At 36.4% G+C, this 12,541-nt stretch overlaps 2 protein-coding genes across 3 annotated transcripts; both read right to left on the reverse strand.

The window, feature by feature from the left end:
* Positions 1–2,486, reverse strand: LOC114518920 (proteoglycan 4-like). 2 transcript variants are annotated; one of them, XM_028538954.1, is made up of 3 exons: positions 2,094–2,486; positions 1,633–1,763; positions 1–1,581 (listed from the first exon to the last, which is right to left on the reverse strand). In XM_028538954.1, the coding sequence occupies exons 1-3, from the start codon at positions 2,158–2,160 to the stop codon at positions 1,159–1,161; spliced, it is 621 nt and encodes a 206-aa protein (XP_028394755.1). In that variant the 5' UTR covers positions 2,161–2,486; the 3' UTR covers positions 1–1,158. The 2 variants fall into 2 exon arrangements, with proteins under 2 accessions (XP_028394755.1, XP_028394754.1); XM_028538953.1 differs by having other exon boundaries at positions 1–1,763.
* A 5,510-nt stretch (positions 2,487–7,996) lies between these two features.
* LOC114519125 lies at positions 7,997–9,180 on the reverse strand. Its single transcript, XM_028539199.1, has one exon. The coding sequence runs from the start codon at positions 9,116–9,118 to the stop codon at positions 8,045–8,047; it is 1,074 nt and encodes a 357-aa protein (XP_028395000.1). The 5' UTR covers positions 9,119–9,180; the 3' UTR covers positions 7,997–8,044.
* Positions 9,181–12,541: the final 3,361 nt, after the last annotated feature.

Raw genomic sequence — 12,541 nt, forward strand, 5'->3', positions numbered from 1 at the left:
TTAAGTTGACGGGAGGATAGGACAGGAAATCGATGTTGTAGTGTTTTGGTGGAGTGTAGTGACATTTTCAGCTCAAAAATATGGATTGCTTCACAGTTTATCGTACTTCGGTTGCCACTAAAGGAAGAGAAACGCCCCGAGGTTGTTTGATTGCCGTCATTTGTGGGGAACAGTCACGTGATAGGAATAGCAAACAAAGAATAGTAACAATAACCAAAAACCTCCCAGCTCTTGTGAAATCCTCTTACAAATTTATTCAAAGACTTAACAAAGTTATCTTATTTCAGGATAAGACAAACATATCGTAGCCAAAGCATTGCAAACGCTTTATTGGCAATCACACGCTTTATCGACAGTAAAATCAAGTAACTTGGCAATCAACATTTATAAAAATATCGCGGTTGGTCCAATATGCATACATGCATCAACACACGTCATTTCTCGACATATATAACCACTTCAAAAGGGTCAACCATTAGCCGCTATCACTGATATTAATCCACTTCGTTCAATACAATTTATTTTAATTTTAATTTCATATAGTTTATTACAGATTAATTTCTCATTATTGTCATGCACTTTAATTTACTGACTGGAGTACATGTCATGGAAACTGGACAATATTTTTATGGCGTTTAATATAGTAATTTTTGTCATCCATAGACCATACAATAAATTGACATAAATTTCGACCCCGCGTTCATTTACACTGGGACCCTACCTTCCCTCCAATGAGTTAAGTACACTACACTTAATCTTATTAACAACGTTTTTACAGCTTGCCCCAGTTTGTTTGTATGATTGTAGCTAGATGATGAAAAAGAATTTTTTTGTGTTTTGCATGCAAATCCGTCTGATCGTAGAGGTAATGTAAGCAATGGCCTGTTGTATGAAGAGATAACTATTTTAACTATATAGTTAGTGGCAGAATTAGCCAATAAGAATCGAATATTTTAAAGTCAACTACGATTTAACACATGTCATTAGCATCTTCATACAACCGACCCCAGGCCCAGGTGAGGAGACAAGGTTTTAAAGCGAATCATTTAATTTCGTTACAGTTATGTCATTCGTCGACTCGCATTTATCGATATCGCTTCAGTTCTCATTACATCACATGCACTGCACACATTTTTACGAGTTCAAGGTTATGAGTGGTTATCTCTTACCACAACAAAGTGGTGCTCGTACGGGGCATTGAAATGATCCCTGCACGTACTCCGTCTGAACGTCACAGTCTACTTTGCATTCTCCTTTAACATCACTGCACGTTCTCTCATCTTTAGTGCTTTTCACAAATGCTGACTGTTTGAAGAACTTGTGAACTGACGTCGGGCGTGTTAATGGCTCGATGATATTGGCGTCTGGTTCCACGGCTTTGGGTTCAGTTGCCATTACGGCTTTGGTGGTAGCCTTTCGTGTAGTTACCTCTGGTTCGGTTGAGATTTCCCTTTCGGTGGGTGCCTTTGGTGTAGTTACCTTTGGTTCAGTTGAGATTTCCCTTTCGGTGGGTGCCTTTGGTGTAGTTACCTCGGGTTCGGTTGGGATTTCCCTTTCGGTGGGTGCCTTTGGTGTAGTTACCTCGGGTTCGGTTGGGATTTCCCTTTCGGTGGGTGCCTTTGGTGTAGTTACCTCGGGTTCACTGGGTCTTGTTGCTTCCGTCAATTTGGTCATGGCTTCAGTGGTCATCTCTGTTGGTTTTTTCGTCGTTACGACAATCTTAGGATTTCTGCCTCTTATTTTTCTTGACCAACCACCACAAGCTGTGAAAGGATTGAAACAAACATATAAGAATACTGTGTAATATTGCTATACTTACATTGAAATTAAACAACAGGGGCCAGTTGTATGATAGAATTGGCCAATCAGAGTTATATGTGCATTTCTGAGTTAACTAGTGTGTATGTAACCTGGTAATGTTGTTAAAGAGTTTTATACAATCAGAAGTTGTAATGCAACACTAGAAATCGTAATGCTTGAGGAAATAGCGTACACTCCGTACAGTGTTTAGTACTTGAACTCCTTATCTTAATTTCAAGCTCAATTATGGCGATTAGCGTGGTTGATAACGATCAGAAAAGTTAATTATTTACCTTCAGTTCCGCTGAAATTGCATAAAATTCCAAGGAAAGCAACCAATAAAAATACAATGTTTTTCATTTTCTTTATCAGTTTGAAATAAATCTTTAAATATATCTTTTTGTCTTGTCTTCACCGTTGTCGTTGAGCTGCTAGTTTGCGAATGAGTCCCTGGTCACCAAACGCGGATTTTTATACGCATTGCCGCCGGCATATCACGTGTGATTATTCCTTAACCTTGAGTGTTCGGCGTTTGTTTTATTGGTGGGTATGGTAATACTGTCACTAAAAACGTGGGCGTCACCATGACGATGAAGAAAACAAGGAAATTCAATCTTATGCCTATTATGGATATGCCAGAACCAAGCCTCGTGTCCATATGGGATTGCCAGTCGCTCAGGGTGACTTGAATTAAGAGACTTTGTGAGAAGTTTTATTCTTAACTTTTACGTCTTAGGCCAGTTTTATGAAACAATTACATCTATCACACAAAGAACATTATATAACATAACTGATAACTGTAATATGATATAGAAGTAACTGATTGCGTAGTTATTGAAGTAACACCTTCATTTTGTTAATCAAGATTTTTGGTGGAATAAACTTTTCTGTTGTTTTTTTCCTATTTTTATTCCATAAACGTAACAGTTCATTGAAGCAAGTTACAAATAAATAAATAGTTTTATTACATACTATACAAACATTCATGAAAAGTGAATTTTTCAGTTTTAGAGCAGTAAAAACGTTCTTAAGCATGCTTTATTAACTTTCGCAGTTGCCAAAGCAGAATATTTTACTGTCTCCAGGTCACTATTATTAAGTTTTTCTGATTTAATTAGCAGGGATCTACGGTCGGGTGACCACAAATAATGCCGATAGCTATTGTCTCGATCTCGCCTATGTTGTTTTCTTGTTTTGCAGGCGCGTCGTCGAGCTGGCTACGTCGTGAATCGTAAGCTTTTTAGTCGTTCAGGAAGGGAACTTTTAAAACAATTTAAGGAAGATTAGATGAAAATGTTATGTTTTAATATCTGGGTGTAATATCTGTAGACATAGTATACCCTACTACAATTATTACGATTGAAGATCTAGTCTAGATCTTCTATAATGTAGCAATTTGTGATCAAGCATCACTTGTTGTTTTTGTTGCCAGTTTAGGCCTTTAAAATGCAGAAAAGTAGTCCATAAAAAGAGCTAGTAGAAAATTTTATTCTAACTCGAGGTGCACATTATGTGACAGGACTTCTCAATCCATTGCTTGAGAGCTTGACTTTCTTAATATTCACAGAACCGATTTGTAAAAGATATTTAATGTTTAGAAAACTGCACTACTCTTACTCTGTCAGTAATGCATGATTCAACATTTTAACTCCTCCATCATGTTTTTTTATCGATCATGCATCATTGTGTTATTTAACTATGCCTGTCACTCTGCATTCTGAGCTTATGCCACGGTAGGAAACCCAAACTGCTATGCAACAACACGGTTTTTCAAGAGAGAATTACAATGAACCACGCATCCTAGACAGAGAATTGTTTTCTAGAATTAATGCCTCATAACTATAGCAGTATTCAGTTAATATTAGCCGAATACATGCTCAGTCAATTCTCTATTCTGTTTTATGAATATGCATGCATATCAAACTCTGTGTAGACAAAAGGTATATCGTGTTTCAAGTTAGCGCGCTTCCAGCTGCGCGGCTATATTATTTGACTCAAAATTCGTGGTTTTTTCCTGCTCGTGCGTTGTGCGTAAAAAATACATCTTAGTTACCAGCGGGATTTAAAAATTTCACCTTCGGCACGTCTGGTAATGCAATTTTCATACAGATTCATCACGTTCTAGACCTGGACTTTGGGGTTTTTTAGTACGCCGCTATTATAGAATTTCACCGCTGAGTGACCTACTCACGGCGGAAGTGAGAGGGAAACTGGAGCTAGCGCTGTTGCAATACATTGTGACGTCTAGTTACTTCCATTTTTGGAATCTACATGATTTGGCGCAAATTTTGATACCAAATTCATACATATTCAAAGCGAATTAAGAGTGGACCAATGGCTCTATATCTTCGGTTTTTCGGGGTTTCTTTCTCGATTTTGGTTTTGTTTACCTCATAAATTCATTCCGTCGAAGGGATAGAGCATGAATACGAACAAAGTACGCCTTTTCTACGGACTACAGTTCCTTCTTTTAATTACGAAATAAGCAAGTAAGTATTAAAATTATAAATTTTTGATGATTGTCCATATTAAAAGTTTAAAATATCTTTGTTCGGAGTTGATAAACACTCTGTGTCTATATTTCAGCTTACTCATATATACTTTATCAAAAGAGAGGCACTGAGCAAAAGAACGGAGAAACCTATGGCTATGAATCTTCTTTTAGTTGACGTGTTTGCGGACGAAAACTCATTATTATTAATGTATTCATCGGCAAAACGCCGAGATGGGCCGGCTTCAAAATTCGCTTCATGAATTCGCTTCGATCTCAACGCCATCTTTGTTTATGGCCGCGCGGTATTGCTCTCAAAAGAGACTAGACTCTAGCTAGGGCAAATGTCCCAATTTGTACTACAAGAGTTTGATATGCACGTGTAGATATGGACGTGTCGTGCATGTATAATACACCCACACCCATATGATATTAGTTGTGAAAAGGTTATTGAATGGCAAACTGTTAATTTACCGCTTTAAAATTAATTTTACATTTAAGCTATATCAGTTCGTAAGCTAAAATTCAATATTGAATTTGTCAACTTAGTCAACCTAGTCAGGCAAACGCATGAATATAATTTATCGCCATGTCATAACATTAGTCTGTCATCTTGTTTCAAATTATTATACGACTGTAATTTAGACATATATAGACTATTTTGAAGCAATGAAGTTCAAAATAATTAAGAAATTCGGATTATATACACAAAACACACAGTCGGTCCTCACGATAGATGTACAGATATTGAGCTGCGATTGCTTAATTAAATCATTCAAATAAGTCTAACCGTTTTTAGCGACAGAAACGATATCTCGAAACCTATGTCCATGTCCACTTTTCAAACTCTTTTAACTAAATTTAGCGTGCGTGCGTGTGTATCGCATGCTTTGCCTTTGAACAAGTCCCTAACAACTGAAAAGTATTTGAATCATTAGGTAATAATATTTTTCACTTCCTGAATTATTAATCCGTTGTCAAGTATCATAAGGTCTGTTCACACGATCCAATTTTGTTGGATCCAACTCATCCAATTCACTTCTGATGGATGTTTTATAGTCCGTTGTCTTTTGATGTTTATGGGCAGCAAAGTGAAGCCAATGCAGTACTGCTTTATCAATAACAGACTAAATAACAGACTACATTTCATACGTCAGAAGTGAATTGGATCGTGTGAACAGACCTTTAGACAAACAAATATGGCCGAGAAGATGCAATTCTAATTGTTAATCACTCTGGCATTTTTTATCCGTGAGGTTTGTCTTGTAAGAGAATTTTATATGATTTTTTAAAGAGCTTTGTTTTGTTACTATTAAATAGCACCTAAATTTCAGCTTATTATACACAGTTGTTTGAACAGGCTACACTAGATCATAAAATCATGTTGTTATTGTTCAATTTAAAGTATATAAAAACGTAAATGACAATAGAAAATGTTGGTACTCAGGCAGTGCACGACACAAAATGACACGATGCGGCTTTTACCAACCACAATAACAATTAACTTGCGCACTATGGCTGTGGAGACTGCATGTGTCCTGGATTTCAAACTGTTGCCTACTAGAATCTTTAACGACAGATAATCCCAAGAATATTCCATGCAGATTCCTGTGTAGCAGCAAAGCGCCATTTGTAAGGTATTCAGTAGCGGTAGGTAGCCAATGCTGGCAAAGCAGAAAGGTTTTTCATGATGCACTAGAACGGAATTCATACAATTTCTTAAACCGGCGTAACTATGGGAGCAGATGCAAAAAAGCCGACTCTACACCCTGTTACACTCAAGATCGTCTGAAACAGCGGCAATCAATAGTCTGAGCCATGTTTGGCTGAACAATCTAGTTAATGAGCTCGCGAAAAATGGCAGCTGAACAACTGAAAAGAAACCGGGGCAAAGGGCTATATTTAGATGTGCTTCTAGACAATGTTCGAGTGAACGCCATTTTTCCACGACCAACCAACACAACCTATAAAATGTTCAGTTATGAGACAGAAATAGCGGATCTAAATACATCATCTACCACTACCAGTAAAAACCTATGTATGCTCAGCAACTATTACTGTTCATCTCTACTTTTAAAAGTAGAGCAGGTTTATTAAAATATACTCCTTAAAGAAAATCGAAAACCATGGCATGAACGTGGCAATTCTGCGAAGGTAACCCTGGGTACAAGGTTATTCACTAGCTCTGCGAAAAATTTGAAGCCAAGATGGCGGAATATGAAGCCTTATTTGTAGGTATGATCCAGGCCTCAACGCGGAAATTTCGTACCTTTGAAATTTCCGTGCCAGAGGCCTGGGTCATATACCTACAAGAAAGTCTTCATGTTCCACCATCTTGGCCTCACTCATTAATGAGGGAAAGTCAGAGATCTAGGCTCATCTAGCGTTCCAGTCTTATTTGACTTCATTGGGTTTAATTAGCTGAACGGGATGTAGGTCGTTTGAGTGATAAAAATTTAAAATTAAAAGCAAATCTACAGGCTGCTTCGCAGGTTCTTTAATTGGGAAACAAAGACAACTATATATTATCATGCATGATAAATGATAATGATTTTAATCACTCGTAACTAAAGCGCTTTTGAACTTATCCATTGTTTTTATACCTGTGTTTTTACTAGATGAAGGAGCTGCACAGCAGAGTTCGATCTTTATTTATTAATTCGTTAGCTTTCGTTCATTGGAATAGCAGCTTGTAGTTAACAACTATACACAATTATCTAAAATGAGAGTGTTTTGCTTATAACATAATTAACTTTAGACGAAACTGCCCGGAGGAAGTCTGCACCGGAGATGTTGGGAAGATATAAGGGCGTATGACTCTTTAAACCTTCCGAAAAAGTAGAAGGTTGATTTGTAGCGGTAAAATGAAGAAGCCTTATCTGGCGTGTATTCTCCAGCAATTCTGTACAAGTATATATCTATAGTATACCTCATGCAGCGGTTGCTAGGCATTTGTAAAGTTGTTGAGTAAAATTTAATTAAATTTTATATATATGTATATATATATCAACAGCGAGCAATGAGACGAATATATATATTTCAATTTCATTTTAAAAACATTCTCGGTTTCATGAAAGAATGGATGATTATCGATTCAATAAATTCGTCGTTAACACTGGTGCATATATTTACAATTATTAGTCAATACATCTATACTATTACAAATCACATGATATAATTTTCAACTCCGTGAATGAAACAACCTGCAAAACATTGCAAATTTAGAATGCTGTATGCAAAATAACACCTTTTAATCTTAACTAATATAAAATCATTGTCGAATACGCACATGCAAGTTTCGTGGAAGTCTAGAAAATTGAAATGGCCCATGCATGACTGAACCATGCAAGAACCCCAGAAAACCCCGAAAGCTTCGTCACCGTATCTCCAAATTCATCAGTCATTTTTGATCTCTGATAATTTGTTTTATAATTCATAGATGAAAAATTTCGGAAATAACAAAGCATTTTATTCGCAGTCCCGACTACCAGAATATTGCCGATAGAGCGCCTCCTTACCGGCGTAGTTCCAGGCATATATATATAGGCCCCTATATATCAGTTCATATGTGATGCGTACCTATATATGCTAATATTGTCTATCTATCAAGATCTAGTTTTCTATATAGGATATTAAAGTATAGATTATATCGATATATACGAGGTATATTTTGAGATATTCGTTTATATTTATTCAGAAGAGTCTCATCCGTGATCATCATGCATCATCAGTGAAAGGAACTTGTATATTGTTTCATGACTGTGGTGTCGTAGTAACTGTATCGTCGCAGCGAGATACGTTAATCTTTGAGTGAGCGTCTCGTTGATAGCCGGATCCAACGGCGTAACTCATAGTTGCAGCCAAAAACAACTCAAAAAGTCGCAGAAACGTGTTCACAGTTAACCAGGTACGAGCTTCAGGCTTGGCTGTGTCGCCAATGCTTGCACGAATCGCCCATACTATGTTATAAATATACAAAAGTGCGCACAAAAATCCGAAGACAGCCGCCAAAACTGTAATTCTAATCACTTTCGCTGTCGCTTCAACTGCTTTATCTTTAGGAATTATTCCTGGAGGAGAAGACTCGCCAGTTTTCATGCCAGTTGGCTTCATTTTGCTGAGATTCATTTGGACTTTTCGCATTCTCACAACAACACGTCTTCCGCTAAAGAGCAAACTCGTTGCGATGCCCAGACAACCGGTAAAATAATAAAATGCACAAATAACGAGCAGAAATTCTGTCCCTGAAACATAACTTGTGATGATTTCCGAAGACAGCACAGCGATGAAATGAAGAATAAGAACAACCGCAACCAATTTGTTTCCGAGAACATTTCGCGAGATCACTTGCACCTTGCTCACGTTCAGGAAGATCTTATGCACAAACGTAAAACCAGAAAAAAGGCAAGGGAAGCCAAATGCAAACAACAAACGCAGAATGACGTAAGGAACTCGCTTTGGGGTATTGCTTATGAGCTCGTATGGTGAAATACTCAAAGCTAGTACCCTTGTAACTCCAAGTAAAATCACAAGGGTCTGGACTATTGAAATATAGCTTCGGTTTGCCATCCTACTGCGCTTATAGGTTTTGTATAACTGGTAGCCGTTATAAAGTACTATGAGAGAAAAACATATCGCAAAGAATATCCAGTGAACCTTGAATGCCGTCCGCAAGGCTTCGTTCGCTGTTGACAGATCAACTTGAGGTTCTGCGTTCGGATATGAGAGCCATTCACTTTCTGGTTCTCCAAATTCAGGACTTGGTTCGTATTTTGGCTCTGGTTCGTATTTTGGTTTAGGTTCGTATGATGGTTCAGGTTCGGACATTTTGACAGCCTTTGTCGCTCATCAACGTCTAAATTATGAAAACGGTCCTCAAGGAGCAGTGTTTGAAATTACCAGCTGCAATTATAGGACACATACTGACACAATAAAGCAATTCCCATTAATACATTTTCCGATGGACGGATGTGACTCTTAATTATCCTGTACAGTACAAACAAGAACTAAACCTGGACTGCAGGGATGGAGTAGCTATTCGTCGGAAACGGATTTATAGTCAAATTCTACATATGCCAGCTCGAACTCTCCAGGGGTCGAGCATACATCTATTTTGCTATAAAGATACAGCTACTTTATAGCAATTTTTAGCTAGAAACTTAAAATTACCTTTAAAAACTTCACTGTATTGCTAGCAGATGTTTTTTATAGTCATACAAACAGTTATCCTATTTAGACAGACATTCGAAAAGCGTTTAGATTAAACGGTGGATAAGTTAAAAATGGAAAACCAAATTATCTATTTATTGAACAACTGAGCTGAAATATTTCGATGTAAATAGTTTAATTGTCATTGGGAGTACGTATTAAATGCATAAAATGTAGTTTCAGTCATTCACAAGATGCCGAGTATGAGAGCATTTTTAAACTTTGGTTTATCCGCCGTTTAAGCTAAACACCTTTCGAACAACCGGCCCCAGCTATCTTTGTTTTAAACTTCGTGAAGCTATAGTGCATTTATATAAATATCCTGTGACAGATCGAGGCTACTTTGCGCCTTTGAGAAACTGGTAAAGAAAATGGTGTTATTCACTAAACACACAGATAAAACTGTAGCAGAAGAAGACGTGACTGAAAAGGTTGATTACGAAAAACCAATTCAAACACTTGTGTTGTCAAAAAGTTGAAGAAAATCGGCGTCAGTTGATTCTGAGCAAATCGGTCAAATTTTGTTGAAGAGTTTTCCCTCAGTCAACACTTATAATTATTATCATCATTCCAGGTTTCAGTGCTTCGCTCAAAACCGTGGGTGAAGGCAGATGGCTTGGGTCTGCCGAAGTTTAACAATCTTCGTACATGCACACAAGCTCAACGTTTGCTATATTTGGATATTAATAGAAAGTCATAATAAATTAACGAAGGATTATTTTGTTTTTGCTTCTTCCATTTTCATTTGGCATGAAAGATTGAAAACATATTTAGTATTTCTTAAATAACAAATTACTCTTCATATATGAAGAGTTAATATATATATTATAGCTATATAACGCCTATGTATACTTCAAACATCTTTATAATTATGCTTTAGCTAGCTGTTTAAACATTGCAGAAAGCTATATGATTAAATATTTTGTGAGATATAGTATTAAGAGGAGATTTTTTATTATGTCGCCGTATTTTGGCGGGAAAACGCTCAAAACCTAAAATCTTTTCGGCGTACCACTCAAAATCCATTTATTTTACCGTTATTCTTTAGATTATGTTGTGAACTAAGTTTTGAACTGTTTTTGGTGAATGCAAAACACCAAAAAAAGGAGTTATTACAAAATATAATGCGGCGGCTATCAACAATGTTATAATGTCAACGCCATTATAACTGAAATGAATACAAAAGAAGCTTCGATTCAAGTGTCATTTTCTTCTCGGTGTATCCCGAAAAATCTTTTCATTTTCACAATATTTTGAGATTATACAGTAAACATACTTTGTGGATGCTTTTCAGGTTCGCAAAACATTTTTAATGCTGAAAATTTTAGTGCTGTTGCATGAAGATATAACTGAGGTTTTGAGCATATATTACGCGACATAGAAAAACATCTCCTCTTAATATACATCACATACAAATCCAAAACCCAGAAAACGTTTTTTTGCCAACGTATATGGATGTGCAAGTCACTGATGATATAATCTCACTGCTTTTGCTTCAAAGTTTTATTATATGATGTTCTGCAGTATATAGCTATAAGTCAATATATATATACTGATACTCATTAACAAATATATTGTTCAGGTGGAGTTGCTACCTTTCTTGTTGCCGGGTCGTTCGTATAATTATAACGATGTTCGTATATAATATTATATAAACCAGTATCTAACAAACGTATTGTCCATGTATAAGGTTGTTATGTGCTCACGCGGTATAACGTTTTCAAGTGTCTTCACGCCAAAACGGTAGGATGACAGAAGTTGCAGTTAATTTAATATAATTGGCATTTCACCCCTTATGAATATAGAAACAGGGCGTCAAAACCATTAACAACACAAAAGGGATTTTGAAAACGCTCGAAAACGACGCTCGTGAACACACAGCCTATAAGGCTAAGATCGTGTTAACTGGCATATATATATATATATATATATATATATATATATATATATATATATATATATATATATATATATGCATGGTAACGATCTATTCATTCATCCAGCGGCTGCCATGCAGCTCAGTCGCAGATCCCGAATATGGATATAGTATATGAATAAACTAAAATGAAAGTTCTCGTTTCTGGAACTGGAATTTTTCACTGACTTGCCTCTGGGAAGCAGTAGAAAATTAATTACAGGAACAGCTGATGAAAAATCGGAGATTTTAGCTGAGTGAGGTATACCGGCTGCATGTGAATTCGTTTTCCCTGAGGCTAGTTGTACGCAGTAGTATACATGCACCATATAGTTAATACATGGGATAGTTAACCAATCAAAACCTTTCATATGCAATTTTGATTTACAAAATCTTTGAGATTTTTGATATGCAATTAACGCAATTTAATATAATGCATATAGGCATAGAATTGAAATAGGGCTAAAACCTTAAGAGCTTTCTAAACCCGACTGTCATGTAAGATAAACAAGTTGCGAACAAATTTGAAATCATTCTCAAATATTCCTCGAAGCAGGAACGTGCTTTGTTATTTTTTTTTTTGAATTATGTAAAATAAAAAGTCAAATTTCGCACCAGTGGCATGGGTGTATAGAAACTTAATTGTCAGTTGTTTGTTAAAGTACCCAAACCCATATCATTATGTGTTGCTGAACCTTTCTCGTGCAGTGAACTGTCTCGTGAAGCAAAGAACGATTTCAAATTTGTTCAGTTTTTTATTGTATATCTCAATGCAGCTATATATATCACAGATGACAGACACATCCTAGAATACTTAAATATTTATGGCCAGGCAGACATCAGGACGACATTATCAACTATGCCATTAGGAGATGGCGTCAATCGTTTATCTGTCTACCTGTCGTACCTTTAAGGCTTACAGTTTGATTTTTTGTGGCGAATGCTTTCTAAAAACGAACGAAATATTATGTGTATGCATATATTGTGTTCTGATATTAGTTCTGATATTAGTCAAGTGGAGTTGGAGTTACTCATATAAGTTTATAACCTTTATATGTTGTAAGCGTGTAAAGATAGTTATTATTATTCAAACATATTGCTGCATCTTGTAGCGGTAATGGACTATT

The sequence above is a fragment of the Dendronephthya gigantea genome, unplaced genomic scaffold (genome assembly GCF_004324835.1).
Source record: "Dendronephthya gigantea isolate DGI-Jeju-01 unplaced genomic scaffold, DenGig_1.0 000012F, whole genome shotgun sequence".
Taxonomy (NCBI): Eukaryota; Metazoa; Cnidaria; class Anthozoa; order Malacalcyonacea; family Nephtheidae; genus Dendronephthya; species Dendronephthya gigantea.

Excerpts from the sequence above, each read along its gene's own strand:
- LOC114518920 (XM_028538953.1), bottom strand. The coding sequence starts at position 2,160 with ATGAAAAACATTGTATTTTTATTGGTTGCTTTCCTTGGAATTTTATGC. Across the intron at positions 1,764-2,093 it reads CAATTTCAGCGGAACTGAAG|CTTGTGGTGGTTGGTCAAGA; the intron begins GTAAATAATTAA and ends ATCCTTTCACAG.
- LOC114519125 (XM_028539199.1), bottom strand. The coding sequence starts at position 9,118 with ATGTCCGAACCTGAACCATCATACGAACCTAAACCAAAATACGAACCA.